Genomic DNA, 18,420 nt, shown 5'->3' on the forward strand with positions numbered 1-18,420 from the left:
ACAGAAATGGGACGTATTAAAGGTGATCTTCATGGTCGTATGCGACCTCTAGATGGAAAAATTGGGGGACCCGCTCAAAGGCCTCTTGGCCACAATATAGCAAAAAGTATGGTTGGTAAACTACTTGCTTCCTCCCAAGCAGGCCTCTTTCAGCAGACATTTTAAAGATTTTGGCTCTGAGAAAATAAAATTTCACTGTTTCACAAAAATATAAATACTGAACAGTACATCAATTGTTGTTTGCAAAAATTTCTGCAGATGTTTAGAAACTTCTTATTTATTTTCTCAATTACTGGCAAGCTAACATAGTAATCCTCAAGAACTAAAGTTGTCTTTAACCACAATCCACAGCTAATGCTTCAAGAATTGAGACCAGGTTTTGTTCTGGCAACCCCTAAGCTGATTCATTGTTAATGGCCGCTGAAACCTGAGTACCTTACATATAATTAGGAAACAAGTTTAAAATTTTGGTTGAAGCAAATTTTTTACCATGTTAAGCCACAAATACACATGGTCATGATTCATATTTTTCCCTATTATTGTTCCCTATTCCTCGCCCATATTTATTTTTAAAAAACATTATTTTTAGTGATTTGGAACTTACTTTACATCTACAGGGGCCATACAATATATTATGTCACATCGTGTTGACCTACTAATGCCCGATGGGGCTGGCAGTGATATTCAATACGTACAATAAGCTTTGCTAAAGCTTTCCCAGGAATCTGGGAGAGTTTTATGCTGCCAAGAATATCTATTTTCCCTTGAATTTCCCAATTAGCTTAATAAAATCCAGAAAGTCTTCAGAGTTAGTGACAAAATCGTCGCGATAGTGTAATAATGCTCTTGTCTACCATGAAAGCAAAGGATCGTGATTGCTAGAAAGGCTTGTTTTCAATTACACAATTAATAAATAGATGTTTAAGTGCTTGTGTGATTTCCATTGGTGGTAAATTCTTACTATAATAGAAACTAAAATTCTTATTGGCCTTAAGGAGAATTTCCTAGGGGGTGCCATTTTGAAGTTAATAAATTCGGTATTTTCAGCAACCTCTTTCCAGTCAGCAAATTACATAGAGAGAATATGATGTTCTTGGTAATGTAATTTGTGGGTTTTTTTTTTCTTTTTTTTTGCATAAGCATGCTTGTAAGAACATACAAATTAGTTTAATAAAAGGAAGAAAGTATTGGTTTCAAACTATCTCCACTTTGGTTATTGGAAAGTGGTGACAGCACACAAAAAAATCGTATTTCAGCAAAACAGAAAACAACCTCAAACCATCTTATTTTCCAGCTATTGATGGAGGATGCTCCCATCTTGGTCAGTCCTATGCGGATAGAGATGTCTGGAAGCCAGAACCGTGCCAAATATGCGTCTGTGACTCAGGATCTGTTCTCTGCGATGACATAATATGTGACGAACAAGAATTAGACTGTCCCAACCCAGAGATCCCATTTGGAGAATGTTGTGCAGTTTGCCCACAGCCTCCAACATCTGTGAGTTTAAAGAAAATCTGTACACCTTCATATTAAGAAGAGTATTAGGAATCTTCATATATAAGATTCATATCTTAACACATGAAATAGTTTCCTTTCCTGAAAGGAAAAGAAAGTAGTGTATGACAAACAATCATGTTGGTGTCACAAGTTAAAAGGTGGATTTTCTGGTTTAAAGCTAGGGATTGGATGTGAGTTGGGATAAGAAATAAATAGGCAAATTGGGACACACTTCATGGGAAAGTTGTTCTTATGTCTTATTTAATCTGTGTCTTTTTCATTTATTAGCCTCCTCGCCCTCCTAATGGTCATGGACCTCAAGGCCCTAAGGGAGATCCAGTAAGTAAACATTCTTCTGTGGAATGAATTGAGTTCTTTAAGTAATTTGCTGCCTTTTTTTTTTTTTTTTTTTTTTGCTTCTTCTAATAGCCTTTTCATATTTGAGCTTTGATCATTCAGACATTTCCTTTGCTACCCCATATTTAACAACATGAAAGAACTCAAACCGAGAATCCGTAATTGTACATGTGAATATTTAAATTTCCCCAATTTTATACGATCTCTTCATCCCCATTATCAGTTTGGAAAATAAAACATAGGTCAATCTACAAAGAAATAAATCACGCTGAAAATGTTCCCATGATTTAGATAAAAATGTCTGTATTTTCAGGAAGATTTATCACTCATATGGATTCCTTGTATTACAAAGCAGAGAAGCTACAATTGGATGATGATTCTGAATCGTTAGACCTTTTTCCTGTTTTGTGAGTTTTTATCTCGGATTCTTTCAGGGCCCTCCTGGTATTCCTGGGAGAAATGGCGACCCCGGTATTCCCGGACAGCCAGGCTCCCCTGGTTCTCCTGGCCCCCCTGGAATCTGTGAATCCTGCCCTACTGGTCCTCAGGTAATAAATCCCAGGACAACAAGATCCCCTCCCTTTAAAACTACCTACTTCGTTTTCTCTTCTTCAGCCTGTGGGACATCTCACGTTTGTGGATTCCTTGCATCTATGCTCTGATTTCATGTATCTAACAAATCCTTACTTAGTGCTTAGAAGCGCTGGACACTATTTTAAGTGCTTTATAAATTTTACCTTTCCTCAAAATGCCGGTGTATCACTATTACATCTTTGCAAACTTTCCCGACTTCACAGCAGGCATATGACATATCACTATGTTTAAGAAACGAGTCAACAACTCGCAAAAGAATTAGCCCGGAGTATTTAGGAATTGCTGTGACTGTGCCTTATTGCACTTAGAACCCCAGTGGTAAAGCCTCTGTAGGTCTGGACAAAAAAAAAAAAAATAAACATTTGAAAAGCTGTGAATACTCATTGACTTCACGTCAGCAGGATTATTGACGCCTGACAACTTCTCTGGCCAAGCCTTCAGAGCCCATCCTGCTCCTCCTAAAACACGTGGCAGGCAGCTAAGCCTGCGTGTGAAGCAACTAACCAAACAAATAAATGAGTCAAAATTTCTGCTGCCTGAAGTTAAGAGAAATTAGAAGCCACTATACACAAATAACTCTGAATTTTAAACAATGCAATTCAAAACTCAAAATAAAATAATCGCCAAAGAAACCCAACAGGCACATGGGTTTTTCTATTATTCTTTGCCTATTGTCTGTGGGGATGTTTATTTGGGGAATAAATTTGCTAGTGTATTAAGCAGAAGCCAAGGGAGACAAATCTTATTTGCATCATTAAATGTTGGTAAAGTAATTTGACTTCTCCATTTTTTTTTTTTTCTGCTCCAAATGAGGAGATCAGATTATATGATTTCAAGGCCCTTTCAGTTTCAGTCTGTGATCTGATGTTTCTGAAGCTGTGGGTATCTCTTAGAAATCATATTTTGGGTAAGACCACATAGGAACCAATTATTTGGCATTAACACTGCACCGAGTTAGTTGGAAGACTTGCGCATTACGGAGGCACGTGTTTCCGTCGAGTACCTGCCACACAAGCTGCAGAGAGACAGGCTGAGCAGGCTACCCAATGACACGTGCCACACCCTCCGGCACGTAGAAACTTTCTATCAGGGAAGAGTAGGTGCTGTAAATGGAGGCTCTTTTAAATGTTTTGGGAAAGAACTACAACATATATATCAAAATGATCTTATCTCTGGTGTCTTTGCTACAGAACTATTCTCCCCAGTTCGAGTCCTATGACGTCAAGGCTGGTGTCGCAGGAGGCGGCATCGGAGGCTACCCCGGGCCAGCTGTACGTACCAGGGTCCCTCAGCATCGTAGAGCAGCGTGTTGGTTGACTTCCCGTTGGTTGACCCCGAGCGGTCGGCTCCCTAGTAACACAGCCTTATTCCATGCTTGCCCAAAGCGGCTGACCCTCCACTGAGGCTGGGGAGCACCTGCTAGGATTATCCCGGTCCGTCTGCCCTGACCCCTTCTTTCCTCACCGCCCCTCGTTTCACACCTGTTGCACACTCTTTCTCTCTTTACACAACCACACGTAGAAGGCGCCCACCTGCCTTCATGCTCAGGTCGCACGCTCGTATGTTCCCTAACTTTAACCACATTTTGTTGTTTTTCACCTCCACGTTTCCTCGTTCGCCCTACGTTGTTCGGAATCTTCTTTTTATGTATTTTCATCAATGAAGTGCGGCCTTCTAGATGACAGTCCGAGGGATGAACGCCCAATATTACAATCTGCCCCACTTAAAACCCTGAAGTCGAATACAAGTATTTCCAGAATTTATTGAGTCTAGGTTTCTCTATGACAAATGATAGCTATTCACATTGTACCCAAAAGGCTTCCCTTAATGTAAATCACCTAGAGTTTTGATAGAAGAAAATAGAAAAAAGTCACTGAAGCCTGAGCACCTGGGCACGACGCATGGTGTCACATAAAAGGTCCTTATCACAGAACAGGCTTTGGGAGGAGCAATGTAGGGAAGTTCACGGCTTTGCTGCCAGTAGCAGGTATGAGTGTGAATGAATCATGACGCCGGGACTATGGAAGATTGTCCCCGAGATCATTAGACACCAGGTTTGTGACTTTCCAAACTAGAGAGGACCACACTTTAGCTAATAGAGCCAAATTACCAGTTAAACAAAGACCCTTAAAACTGATGTAAATTGCAAAAAAGAGGATTTTTACAAATCTCTAAAGTTTTGGGGGGATGTGGGGTTTTTTTCCCTTTAAAGCCAGAAGGAGAATTATATTAAGAATGTCAACAGCTGGTCTTACTCAGCTAGGTTCAAATTATGAATCTTATTTTTCAGTCTTATGTACAGTTTTTACTAAAAAACAAAAACCAAGAAAAAAAACCCAACAAACTCATTACTTATTAACATTTCAGAAAAGAAGTTATAAGAGATCATTTATTTTTTTAAGAGATAATTTAATTACAAACAGTGGTTTTAAGGTTTGTTACCAGTATTTGGAAATAGCATACTATAAAACTGAAGGTTTTCTAGTGTAATCTGTATTTCTGAGCAATGATAAATCAACTGGTTATAATTGTAATTTATCATTGTCCCACTTATAATGATTCTCCCGTACGTCTAAATCTTCACGTCAACATAACACAGTGACATACTTAAGAACTTCTACTTTGATTTACATCATTATTTTTAGAGACTGGGATTTACAGTATGCAGATACGTTTCCACAGGAGTTTGGCCAGTGGGCAAAAAATGCTCCTTCCCCAGTACCAGTATCATCCTAATATTGCAGGGACATTCATAGCATGTTGCATGAATATTTGCAGATTTTATTGTATGTCTAATAAAACCCATCATATCCATGGATAGTTACCATATCATGAGGTATGCTGTCCTCATTTTTTAAAATGTCAGTATCATTTCTAAACAGAGCATCTCTTTGATGCCCAAGTAAATTATATTTCAGTTGCATTTATTTTAAACTTATCCTTCAAAAAAAAAAAAAAAACTTATCCTTCAAATTTACATTCCAGGGTCCCCCTGGTCCTCCTGGTCCCCCTGGTACATCTGGTCATCCTGGCTCCCCGGTAAGTTTAACCATTAACGGGGCTTTCTTTCTCATATATATTATATAAGTCTAGTTAACACAGATTTTGCTGTAACTCCGCCATTCCAGCAAGCATAACCCCAATTAGGTAGAAAAATCACAACCAAGAAACTGTCATTCCTTCAAGATATTGGAATTTCATATTCAATTCCTTTCCACAAACAACTATCAGTAATTAAAATGTCGGTGAAAGTTAAAGCAGAGGCTTAATTTGCATGTGATATGGCTTCAAGTTCAGAACAATTCAATCTCAATGGAATAAAATGGATGGAATGGAATAAATTTGGTTGTTTCTGATCTAAAAAATTCTTTATACATTGGAATAAGATCCACCGAGTACCTTCACAAATCCCGATTTCGTACTGTCTTCTAGACTTTTAACACATTTGCACGTCGTTCCATCCTAGGGTTCCCCAGGATACCAAGGCCCCCCTGGTGAGCCTGGGCAAGCTGGTCCTGCGGTGAGTATTTCACCTCTACGTAGTGAACTGACAGTTCTACACAGAAACCATCTTCATTTTCTAAAACATTATCACAGGGTCTATAATGTATAGATTAAATTTATACTCAAATTTTAAATAATAAATATTATTTCTTGGCATGGTTGAACTGGTTTCAAAGGCCTTTTGGAGTCTTTTAGTGGTTTAGGTTTCCTAGAGATCCTTGCTTTTTCATCTGGAAATTCCCTGGCTAATTAGCCACCACAATCGTTCACCTCCTAGGGAGGATACAAATCCTGTTTTTCTTAAATATAGATTTAATTTCCCTGTAAGCACTCAGTTCACCTTCATATCTACTCTTTGATGTATAATTTTTAAGACTTCATTTAGTGGAAATAAGCATAATCTAGCAGAATTCTTCAAAAAAACATGCTGTATGAACAAGAAAGTGAGGTGAAATTAGTTTAATTTAATATTTCAAACTATTTGGAAATACCTGTATATTAAAAAAAAGAAATACCTGTATATTAAGAAGTTCAGGGTCTCACAAATGCACTTGGAGGTATATATAAATATACATTTAGGTATGTATAAAACATAGATCCATGATATTTCTAATTCCCATTAAAAATAACTTCATTAAACAGTAAAAACTTGATATAATATAGATATATTAACTCAATGTGTCATTTTCATAAGGAAACATATTGAGAGTATCTTCTAGAAGAGGGTTCCTTTCAGAGAAACACATATAACAATAAATCTCTGTAAGAGAAAAACCTATGGATAAATTTGTTTTTTATTTTCTTATTTCAGGGCCCTCCAGGACCCCCTGGTGCTATGGGTCCATCTGGTCCTGCTGGAAAAGATGTAAGTGTTTAAGATTGAATGGAGATATGGAAAAATTCAAGTTGGAATATTGCACGTGGCATATCCTGCATGCTGTATACGCAGAAAAACCGGACTGAAATACTCAGTGCTATCCTAATGACATTTTAGCTCATTTTACTTTTTGAATGTGTAGGGTTTGTATAGCTCTATGCACCACTTCTTGAATTCCAGACTAACAGACCCCCTACCTGTGCTTCTTCACTGCCAAGAAGCATCCAGCGCATATATCACTTGAGGAGAAACAAGTATCTTCTTTCTTCCTCTTGTAACGAAGACATCGATATCAATACTTTACAAACTTGAAAACTTAAAAACACCTTTAATATCGTGTCATTCTTCCTTTCCCATGGCACGTTCTTGTGTGGGTCGAGAGCGCACCGTGATGTTTCAGGGAAGGGCGATGCCCCCGCTATGCAGAAGTCGTATTGCCATGGAAGTCCTCCCCATTCCTTCTACTAGGAAAGCTGTTCCAACGGCTACAACAGCTAGAAAGTGGTTGAGCCTAACCACTTTCATGAATTTTTGATGAGAAAAATGCAAAGTTTTTGGTTTGCTAGTTGACTGCAATCTGTTTTCTCGTACACAATCACCTAACGTGATTTGTCTTTCTCTACCTAGGGGGAATCAGGAAGACCTGGACGACCTGGAGAGCGAGGGCTGCCTGGACCTCCAGTAAGTCTTCAGCATCCAGTGAATTATTTGGAGTAACCATGACAATCTTAGCTTGAAAATTATTCTATAATTAAATTGAATCACACTTAAAAATGGAAGGCATTTTACTACTGGATTGTGATTCTATTTGAAAACTCATTAACGTCTTTTTTATTCCTTATTTTTAGGGTATGAAAGGTCCAGCTGGCATGCCTGGATTCCCCGGTATGAAAGGACATAGAGTAAGTAGAGTTTCTAAATTAACTATAAGTTATTTCATCCAGCTATGTTTACTTGCCTAACCTATTTTATTGGGAAATTTGAGTATGTACCAAAAATAGTTGATTTTGACAACTAGTCAATTTGATTTTTTAACGATCTATCAACTTTGTTGACCAAACCAACTAGTTATTTAACAGATAATAATTAGACTGAGTTTCAATGTGTTATAAGGCTTAGGAAAGAATTATTTAATTTTATCATCATTGTCAAAAAAAAGAAGAAAATATATTACTGAGAGCTAAGTGTTAAGGCAACTTCCTAATTGAACTAAACTGTGCTTGCTGATAAGTTCAGACTTTTTACTCTAAAATCAATCTCAAATGTCTTCTATTAATCCATTTAAAAGGGCTTTTAATTATTTACATCAATGTTGGAAATGGTGCCATCTAGTAAAAATTAGTTATGAAAAATACAATGTAAAGTTTTCAACCATTCTGGATTGTTAACAGATCTTTAATATTTTTGCTACTTCTGTACATTTCCTAGGGCTTTGATGGACGAAATGGAGAAAAGGGTGATACAGGTGCTCCTGGATTAAAGGTAAATCAAAAGCAAAATCATATTTTCATAAATAAATTCATTTTAATGTTATATTTATATTTAGGACTTATATTTTGGGGTTAACTTTTTCTGAAATTTACCTGAATTTTGCATTTTTGGAGCCAAATAACAGTGAGTAATTCAGAGGCTTTATTGAAGCTCCTACCAAAGCTGAGAACTTGAACTGTCTACATTAGAAATGATTGTGCATCCCTGAGTGACTCACTGGTTACTTCTGCTTCATCCGCAAGTTTTTAAAATGCAAAAATTGAGAATGATGGTAGACAAAATGCTAACAAAAATTTGACATTGCTGGAACGTGTCTTTTTCTTAGGCTCTATAATATTCTTCATAATGTGCTGCATTTAAAAAACTATACACTCCTCTCTCTTTCTACAAAATGGTAACATGTTTTATGTGTTTCTAGGGTGAAAATGGCCTCCCAGGTGAAAATGGAGCCCCCGGACCCATGGTAATTATAGTTCTCATGTAACTTTCAGCTTTATCAACCCAAAGGTCGCCTTGCTCCGTCCCCAGCTGCTCTCACCATGTCAAGTCTAAAAGGAGATCGTCCTTTCCATTGTGTTCCGTAGGGTCCCCGAGGTGCTCCTGGTGAGCGAGGACGGCCAGGCCTCCCCGGGGCCGCGGTGAGTGTCCCCGCCGCACCCACAGCTCCTGGGGCGACAAGGGTGCAGACAAGGGCCTGGGCCAGGCTGCGGGGGCCCCAATCCCCGAGAAGCTCTTTTCTATGAAGTGTGGCATTTAAGGATGCCTCATAAACCGTGAGCTACACTTGTAGGGACACAAATAAGGGCTTTGTAGTTATCGCCTCTTTTGAAACTTAGTTAACCTTGTCCATGTCCCTATAGGACCCTCAGCTCACAATCAGTTCTGTTAAACGCAGAATCGGGCCCTCGCACAGCAGATCACTGCTGGGAACACCGGGATTGTCTCAACTTGCCTCAAAACATAGTCTTGGTAGGCAGATTTTAATGCACTGCAGGAAAAGCCAACTCGGTGGAGTCAGAATTTTAGTCAGAACATTACTCGCAACTGGCTTTTCAGAAGTAAGAGGATATTTGAGACAAATTTCTCTCTTTAGGGTGCTCGAGGTAACGATGGTGCTCGTGGAAGTGACGGACAACCAGTGAGTGACTTTTAATCTAACCCTGCGTTGCTTCGGGGTGATGAGAGATTTGGGGTATGGAATGTTGGGATGATGTGGGTCCTAGACCTACAACTCAACGTGGCTCATGAATATGTCATTCCAACTGACACGAAGTCCACAAATGAAATCGAGGAACAACTAGAAACATTAAGCCCATACATAACATTCTGATGCTCCTTATGATCCTTGGCCGATCGCTAACATGTGAGAGTGCGCTCACTGTCAGTTAATGACCAGCACTGCACGTGGCAATTAAAGGGACCTGAAAAATAGGTAATAGTGTCACCTCCATTTCATACACAAGCGTACGAGAGCTGGGGACAAGTAAACTGCACAAAGTCACAGAATTGTGATGGAGGGCAGAAGCATCCTACTTTTCCAACTTTAGATTTCACTCTCTTGTTACTTTTCCACATCATTGCCCCACATAACATTCATCCGTGGATGATAAATGTGACTTTGTCTGCATAATTGTCTTCTATGTTGTGTATGTGCTCACTTAATATTTGCTGGTTAATGTTATCTTAGCTTTTGTTTACTTGATTAAGAACTCTTGAAATTGTCCCTAATTTTTTTCAGGGCCCTCCCGGTCCCCCTGGAACTGCAGGATTCCCCGGTTCCCCTGGTGCTAAGGTAAACATGTATTCCCATAGAAGAATATAAAATAGATCTTAGGACAACAGAAAATCATTGATTTGCTTCTTGAAAAAATATATATATATATATTACCCATCAAGTAGATATCTTTTCAGATCTTTAAAGTCCTATTTTTTATTACAAAAGGGGTTACCCATGGCATTCAACTATTCTGATGTCTCCTTATTTATGCCTTTTCTTTTTTCCCAGTCTCTTTCTGAAAAGCAGCTCACGTAGTCGCACTCATAGTATTTGTCTCCACCTTCACGACTGATGATTCTTTCCTTGTGATAGACTATATTGTCAAACTACTCGGGGCTTTGGGAGCTGGGTTTCAATGGGCCTAATGATTAGAAGTGGCAAGAGAAGCTGACTACTCGGGACTTTACACCTTAGGGTGAAGTTGGACCCGCGGGATCTCCTGGTTCAAACGGCTCCCCTGGACAAAGAGGAGAACCTGGACCTCAGGGACATGCTGGTGCTCCAGGCCCTCCTGTAAGTGACAAGTATGGCCGTCGGGGAGAGTTGCCTCACTTCTTTCATGAAAGCAAATGTTTTAAGGTTGCTATCAATTAAAATATTTTTTGAAAAAAAAAATCATCGCTTGGTGCTTAGAAATATTCTATTGTGATAAACACTGATTTTATTAGTACCAAAATTCATGGGTTTTGAGGTTTACACTCTTCTAGAATTTATGAATTTTGTTTATATGACAAAGTGAAGTAGAGGATGGATAGTTATCTGGTACTTCAAATACTGTGCCCCAACTGATCGCCAATCACAGAAATTCAGAGAAGAAACAGTATTAAAAACCTCTCCTATTTATTATTTAAAAATTTAGACCAAGGGCATATTATCTTTAGATTACTCAGATAATGATAATTCTTTTGCCTACATTTTACATGTTGTGCTATAGTTGGAGGAATCACCGAATCTCTACAAAGCCCAGCACCCATCAATAGATTTACTTTGCAAATGTACATTCACTATTTGCATTGTTTTTAATATGCTCTTCTCCCCTTGTAGGGCCCCCCTGGGAGCAATGGTAGTCCTGGCGGTAAAGGTGAAATGGTAAGACATCCTCACTTCCGTCCTCACTTCACCCACTCACGTTATTGGCTTCCCTTGCACTTTGCATGACATTGCATTCATGGTGTTTGAGTGAGCTGTTCAGAAAAGAAGGTTCAAGTTTGACTAATGTGACGTTCTTGGGCTATTTTTAGGGTCCCGCTGGCATTCCTGGAGCCCCTGGACTGATAGGAGCCCGGGGCCCTCCTGGACCACCCGGTACCAATGGTGCTCCTGGACAGCGAGGTGGTGCAGTAAGTTCATATTTTCCTTAGTTGCCTGGAAGATGGGACTTAATTCCCACAACAAAAATATCAACAGCAGACTTTCTGTACTTGTTCCGTTGATTTTATGTTGACTTCAGTCTGGGTTTATAATTGGATTAGTTGTTGCTGCTGCTGATTTTGTTAGCCTGTAACTCCCTGTTTTTAAACCAAGATTTTGTTTCATTTAGGGTGAACCCGGTAAAAATGGTGCCAAAGGAGAGCCAGGCCCACGCGGTGAACGTGTAAGTATTACCCCTGACAGAATCGGTTATTTCTTATTCCAGGTGAAAATTTGGCAAAAGAATTAACCCTTTATTGGCATCCTTTTTAGGGTGAAGCTGGTTCTCCAGGTATCCCAGGACCTAAAGGTGAAGATGGCAAAGATGGCTCGCCTGGAGAACCAGGTGCAAACGGACTTCCGGGAGCTGCCGGAGAAAGGGTAGGTTTCCCATAAGCATCTAAAAGGAGCAGGGATATCATACTCATCCATAGAGAGCTTCACTTTAAGGGTGAGGATATCGTCCTCAATCCCAAATACTGTCTTTGAGGCATTGGATAGCACGAAAATATCCACTGCTACTCAAAAATTATGAAAAAGTTTCATGCTTTGGGCCACAACATTTGCCTTTCACTGTCTCCAGGGTGCACCTGGATTCCGAGGACCTGCTGGAGCAAATGGCCTTCCAGGAGAAAAGGTAGATGACTTTAAGGTCTAACTTTGTAAATGCTGGTACTACAAATGGTCATCTTCTTCCATACAGTGTCCCATTAACTGAAACCTAAACATCGGAAAGAAATACACTGGAAGTTAAAAATCATAATAATTCTCTCATAATAATTCTCACAATGGTCCCAGCCCCTGCTCAGCCCATCTCCTAGCTTCATAGCTAAAGCAAGTCACTTAACTTCTATGAGAATTCTTTAGCTCATCTGTCATTGGAGAATGATTCATTTCAGCATCATTGCAAGAATAAAGTTAATTAAAATGCCTGAAAGTTCTTTGAAAACTCTAGAACACTGTACAAATATGGTTTGATATCATCAAAGATATTTGACTTTATATGCACAGAAACATATCGTTATGCTCACTGAATATTGGTGGCATGTGATGTTCATCAAAGTTGCCTTAAAACATTCCCAATATGATCATCCAAACTAATGGGGAACAGTGATTGTAGGGCACGTCATGACCTAAATATGGTCAGTGTCTAGGTCAGTGAAGGATCTTTTACCTATTTGTTGACTTCTTTCACCTCTTAGGGTCCCGCTGGGGAGCGTGGTGGTCCAGGCCCTGCAGGGCCCAGAGGAGCTCCTGGAGAACCCGGCCGAGATGGTGTCCCAGGAGGTCCAGGAATGAGGGTACAGAGAAGCGCTCGTTTGCTTGACACTCACATTTAGTGAGAAGAAAGACAAATAAGGGAGCGTTAAAGACAACTTAAGGCAGACTCTACTTTTATAGCATCAAAACAAAATACTCTTAAGATAAAGTTAGAATGACTGAAGAAAAACAGAAGGCTTGACTGAGACACTTTATAGATTGAAAAATATGCGCCAGTAAAAGGCTATGTACGAAATCTCACAGTTTTACAGATATATATTTTTTTTTTAATTAACATTTTAAGATCACCTGACTGACTGCATTCTTCAATCTAGGGCATGCCCGGAAGCCCAGGAGGGCCAGGCAGCGATGGGAAACCAGGGCCTCCCGTATGTACATTTTTGACATCTCTGTTTATAAGCCCAGTGAATAATGGAATGTGCAGTTTGGCTGGCGTTGATGTGTGTTGCGTAGTCTTGGTATATAGCTGGCATAGTTTCATGAGATCTTTATCAAACCTCTGTTAATGCAATTTTGTCTCATTAGGGAAGTCAAGGAGAAAGTGGTCGACCAGGTCCTCCAGGCCCGTCTGGTCCCCGAGGTCAGCCTGGCGTCATGGGTTTCCCTGGTCCTAAAGGAAATGATGTGAGTTCCTCCCTTTATTTCTTCAGTAAATATTTGACAGAAGGCTTTTACTTCCCATATGGGAGTTCAGAGATGGCCAAGACTTGATCTCTGCTTCAAAGAAGTAGGATATAGGAAAATTAAAATGCCATGTGAGACTGGGTGGGTTTTGTGGTTTGCTTTCTTTTTTAGACGTCTGGAGAAAGAGTAGTGAACTTTATGGAAATCTAGTTCTAGAAAATAATTTCTTGGCTGCGGATGCATGCATGTGTATGTGTAAGAGGCAGATCCCAACTATCAGGGAACAGGACACTGAATGATTTCGTTTTGAGAATGAATAAATCCTGGCCACTCCTTTAGGGTGCACCTGGCAAGAATGGAGAGCGAGGTGGTCCTGGAGGTCCCGGCCCTCAGGTACGGAGCTGTCGTTAACTTGTTTCCAGCTTTCTCTAGAAGCCTTCATTCCCAACCTATGACTTCTACTATCTCCGTTACCTCTGCTTCCCTAACTGCTTTTTTTTTTTTTTTTTTTTAGGGTCCTGCTGGAAAGAATGGTGAAACTGGACCTCAGGGTCCCCCGGGGCCTACTGTAAGTTTACTCACGTAACTTGGAGATGGAAGTGAGTGGGAGTGGGGCCGAGGAATGATGCCATCGTTCACCAAAGCAGTTCCGAGGCTTGGTTACTTAGCTAGCTAAATGCTGGCTGACTAGAAGTAAAGATCACGTTGTACGAGGCTCCCTTGCATCAACTCTGTAGGCCAGACTCTGTCCTCCTTCACACTATTAAGTTTTAAATTAAGCAGTGAGCCTGTTGAAATCAAAACTGTGTGGACTAAGTATGAAAGGATATTTTATAATAGGACATCTCATTGTATTTTCCTACGCTAGGGGCCGGCTGGTGACAAAGGAGACGCGGGACCCCCTGGTCCCCAAGGGCTACAGGTAAGAAGTTGCTACCTAAGTATCCCTGGGTTCCTGATTCTACCAGACAATTCAGTACTTCCCTTGTGAGCTGTATTTGTTGAGCTGATTGACAGTTTGGTTTTTTTGGTGACACTCCTAGATTACAATTCCTCTTCAGCTTAAAATGTATGGGTCTGTCTTCCACCTTGAAATAAAATGACAGACGATGTGAGTCGACATTCCTGTTGCAGATTGATTATTATTATTATGCAATTATTTTAATTAATTAAGCACATCAAATTTTTTATGCTTAGGCCTACTTCTGTTATAATTTAAGTCCACATAGCAAATCCATATTACCATCGGTTCATTTTTACCTACAGCAACAGAAAAACTACAGGGAGATAAACATTAAGTTTGAAAGATATGATTGTCCCAGCTGTGCCCCTGGGTTTTGAGACCCACAAAGCTCTTAGTCTTAAAAAGACCACTAAACCTTTTTGAATACCTTGCAGAAACACACAGATGAGAAGCTTTTCTGTGAGCAGTGTCTGAAGTGATTACACAACACAAAATGTGGTTCTTTGTAGGGTTTGCCCGGAACCAGTGGACCCCCAGGAGAAAATGGAAAACCCGGTGAACCAGTAAGCTGCATGCCTTTTTATTTTTTTCAAAAATCAGAAGCCAAAAGAATAAATCATAATCACTCATCAGTTATCACCTTTTGCATTTTCTCACGCCATGGTTTCTGAGTTTTATCATTTGCTTTTTAAATATTCATTAACCAAACCAAGAAAAATTATTCAATCATAGCTGTAACATGGACTGTTTCGGTTTTACCATAAAAGAAAGAGCACACAGCTCAAGATTCAACAAACTGTACAAAATGCCAACAAGTCCTTTTGCTTATATTCACACAACCTGGATCCTGACATAGGCTTAATCGTATAACCCCGTCTTCTAGGGCCCGAAGGGTGAATCTGGTTCACCTGGAGTTCCAGGAGGCAAGGTAAGTATTTCAATTTATTTTCTAATTTCTTCAAACTGTTAGAGAGAATTGGTTAGCGACTCCCTTTTAGTACATCAAACCCAAATGGTCTTTTCTTAGAAGCAGGACGTGGCAAACAGTTGGCCAACACTCTTAGGGTAGCTCAAGACATTTCCAGGACGTTAGATTTGCATCATCTATAAAATCACATTGTCTGACATGAACAAATGCTACAGAAGCAACCGAGTGTCTGAAACTGCAAACGCCAAATCTTTCCAGGGCATGGATTCCGCATAGGAAAACTGTTTAAGTAGAAAAACGTTTTTTAAAAAATGCCCCCATGAGTAAAAGAACAGCAGCAGTGTCAGAGGCAGCAGGTCAGGCCAGGTACCAAGGTCCCTCTTTACGGACTCTTCCCATGTCGCCTCCCTGCTCAGGGACAAGCGTCTCACAAGCACATTTCCCAGGTGTCACAGTCAGTGCTGTGCGCGACAAGCATGCCCTCCACTGCGGGCCCGCTAACCGCCTTCTCCCTCCCACCAGGGCGACTCAGGTGCACCGGGCGAGCGTGGTCCTCCCGGGGCTGCAGGCCCCATGGGCCCCCGAGGTGGAGCTGGACCCCCAGGCCCCGAAGGAGGGAAGGTGAGCGGTGGGGACCTGCGGCCACCCATTAGTGCCGGCGCAGTGGCCTCCCGGCGCTTACCGTGTCTCCTCCACCCCAGGGCGCTGCTGGCCCCCCTGGGCCACCCGGCTCGGCAGGTACCCCTGGTCTGCAGGGGATGCCCGGAGAGAGAGGAGGCCCCGGCGGCCCCGGCCCCAAGGGTGACAAGGTAGGATGGCCACGCAGGTGCCAAGGCCAACCTGCTCCCAAAGCCACCCTGTGGTCCTGAGGCTACGACCACACCCTGGGCAGCCTCCCGGGGTTGCTCCTGGGCCCATTCCAGCCATGACGCTGACTTCTGCTCGACAGGGCGAACCAGGCAGTGCAGGTGCAGATGGAGCCCCGGGGAAGGATGGTCCCAGGGTGAGTGTCTCTATGACCTGGAAGTTTCTCTCCTCCACTTGTACTTGCTGTAAAACCTCATCATGATGGCCTAGACCGTATTTGGCCACTTTCTGACCACTAGGAAGGCCCACATGACATGAATGTTAAAATTCCTGGCTTATATCTGTCATTACCTGATGGTCCGACCGTGACATGAGAATAGAAAAATCTCAAAAGTCTGATAAAGGTTAAAAGCTAAAGTCATAATGAGTCACTAACATCCAAGATAATCAATAGTGTTCATGAAGGAATCTTTTGATTTGATGAACACTGTAATTCTGTGGTATAGTCAGACCGTGGGCATCAACCTACCGATAGAAAATACACACAACTTACGCTAACCTCAAAGACACCAGCTTCTAGAGCTTATACACACATTCCCGCGCAAATGAGAATGCGCACAACGGCTGGGCCGGGGTCAGCTCTGGGGATGGTACCAATGCCAGTCGCTTGGTTCTGACATGGTACAACAGTTGTGTAGATATTGACATTCAGGGATGCTGAGAGAAAGGCTCATAGGATTTTCTTGTATCTTCTTTCGCAACCTCCTGGAAGGCATAACTATTTCAAAATAAAGGTTAAAAACAAACAAAATAGAAAAACATTACCATCAATTCTATCCCCGTTCGCAAACACCTTCTAGATATGACTACAGCCAATAAGCATGATTGGTGCGTCGTTAAGTAGATGTTATATTCATGGTGGATGCCTTAAAGAAATTCACACAAATTTCACTTTTGACAGATTTGATGGGTAAGCCATCATCCAATTAAAAAACCCACCTAATCTAAAAAAAATAAAAATAAAAATAAAACATAAATAAATAAAAATTTCAAAAAAACCACCTAATATCTCACTTAGGTAACGTAGGTAAAACTCTACTATTTGAAGATGCCAATTTGAAGATTTTAATATGTGTATTTATATTCTGAGTATTTAAGCATTTTGGATCATCAAGCTGTTGACTAAGGCAATGCATTTTAATTTTTAAAAAGATACTATCGTAAGATGTTATGTCACATCATTATCTTCTGCAATGGAAAGAAAAATGAATCAATAAATTGCCCCTGGAAAGGAGAAAAAAATGAGTGGGAACTATCAGAAAGGGAGACAGAACATGAAGACTCCTAACTCTGGGAAACGAACAAGGGGTGGTGGAAGGGGAGGAGGGCGGGGGGTGGGGGTGACTGGGTGACGGGCACTGAGGGCGGCACTTGATGGGATGAGCACTGGGTGTTATTCTATATGTTGGCAAATTGAACACCAATAAAAAATAAATAAAATAAGTAAAAACTGAATCAATAAATTGCCCCTGAATCCATTAGAGGCAGCCCCCTCGAAGCTCATGGTTCTTAAGCTCTGCAATATGTACGCACCAAGTGAAGCGTATCGTTGAAGCCAGAAAACAAGTCCTATTATCTGGTTGATCAGATCAATGCTGTGTCTATATACTCTGATTAATAGGAAAGAGGATGCTTTTTTACCTCTAAAATTAAAAATGTATTTCTATTTTCTTCAGGGTCCTACCGGTCCCATCGGCCCCCCTGGCCCAGCCGGTCAGCCTGGAGATAAGGTAACGCGTAACACTACCTAGAAACAAACACACACAGAAATGCCCCGGCTTCTTTAGACGCAGAGCGATATTGTCTTTCTCTTTCTTCAGGGTGAAGGTGGTGCCCCCGGCCTCCCGGGCATAGCTGGTCCTCGCGGTGGCCCCGTAAGTGAGAACGAGGCCTCGGGTTACTCTTGCGCCCACCAGGCCCGAGCACTTCCTCAGCAATCCCGCCCCAGGACCTGAGTCTCAGCCGTGGGAGACCGTTTCCTTAGGCCAAAGTTCTTAGATCTAAAATTCACGAGAGAGAGTTTTAAGTCACACCTTCTCTCCTGAATAATTCTGGAAAAGAAATAAAAAATGGCACGAATAATGCTCATTTGTAAGTATTTGTTAAACCTGCAGGATCTTTGCCTGAGGCACCTTCTAGATCTAAAATCCTCTGCCTTCAGGGTCTGCAACTCAGGACAGATACGGAGTAAATGGCTTTAATTAATTAGTTGACTGATTTCCCAATTAACCCTTTTACTATACTTTTAA

At 40.9% G+C, this 18,420-nt stretch overlaps 1 protein-coding gene across 1 annotated transcript in view; it reads left to right on the top strand.

Annotated features, from left to right (window-relative positions):
• Positions 1-18,420, top strand: part of COL3A1 (collagen type III alpha 1 chain) — a 37,561-nt gene that overhangs the window by 9,079 nt on the left and 10,062 nt on the right. Inside the window, exons 2-34 of the mRNA XM_038585075.1 lie at positions 1,295-1,497; positions 1,786-1,836; positions 2,289-2,402; positions 3,639-3,719; positions 5,434-5,487; positions 5,915-5,968; positions 6,764-6,817; positions 7,457-7,510; positions 7,678-7,731; positions 8,258-8,311; positions 8,739-8,783; positions 8,905-8,958; positions 9,414-9,458; positions 10,059-10,112; positions 10,512-10,610; positions 11,142-11,186; positions 11,339-11,437; positions 11,638-11,691; positions 11,781-11,888; positions 12,091-12,144; positions 12,710-12,808; positions 13,103-13,156; positions 13,314-13,412; positions 13,752-13,805; positions 13,927-13,980; positions 14,281-14,334; positions 14,886-14,939; positions 15,260-15,304; positions 15,827-15,925; positions 16,006-16,113; positions 16,254-16,307; positions 17,848-17,901; positions 17,992-18,045. Coding sequence (XP_038441003.1) covers positions 1,295-1,497; positions 1,786-1,836; positions 2,289-2,402; positions 3,639-3,719; positions 5,434-5,487; positions 5,915-5,968; positions 6,764-6,817; positions 7,457-7,510; positions 7,678-7,731; positions 8,258-8,311; positions 8,739-8,783; positions 8,905-8,958; positions 9,414-9,458; positions 10,059-10,112; positions 10,512-10,610; positions 11,142-11,186; positions 11,339-11,437; positions 11,638-11,691; positions 11,781-11,888; positions 12,091-12,144; positions 12,710-12,808; positions 13,103-13,156; positions 13,314-13,412; positions 13,752-13,805; positions 13,927-13,980; positions 14,281-14,334; positions 14,886-14,939; positions 15,260-15,304; positions 15,827-15,925; positions 16,006-16,113; positions 16,254-16,307; positions 17,848-17,901; positions 17,992-18,045 — 2,312 coding nt within the window. The remainder of the gene's footprint in view (positions 1-1,294; positions 1,498-1,785; positions 1,837-2,288; positions 2,403-3,638; positions 3,720-5,433; positions 5,488-5,914; positions 5,969-6,763; positions 6,818-7,456; positions 7,511-7,677; positions 7,732-8,257; positions 8,312-8,738; positions 8,784-8,904; positions 8,959-9,413; positions 9,459-10,058; positions 10,113-10,511; positions 10,611-11,141; positions 11,187-11,338; positions 11,438-11,637; positions 11,692-11,780; positions 11,889-12,090; positions 12,145-12,709; positions 12,809-13,102; positions 13,157-13,313; positions 13,413-13,751; positions 13,806-13,926; positions 13,981-14,280; positions 14,335-14,885; positions 14,940-15,259; positions 15,305-15,826; positions 15,926-16,005; positions 16,114-16,253; positions 16,308-17,847; positions 17,902-17,991; positions 18,046-18,420) is intronic.

The sequence above is a fragment of the Canis lupus genome, chromosome 36 (assembly GCF_011100685.1).
Source record: "Canis lupus familiaris isolate Mischka breed German Shepherd chromosome 36, alternate assembly UU_Cfam_GSD_1.0, whole genome shotgun sequence".
NCBI classification, from domain to species: Eukaryota; Metazoa; Chordata; class Mammalia; order Carnivora; family Canidae; genus Canis; species Canis lupus.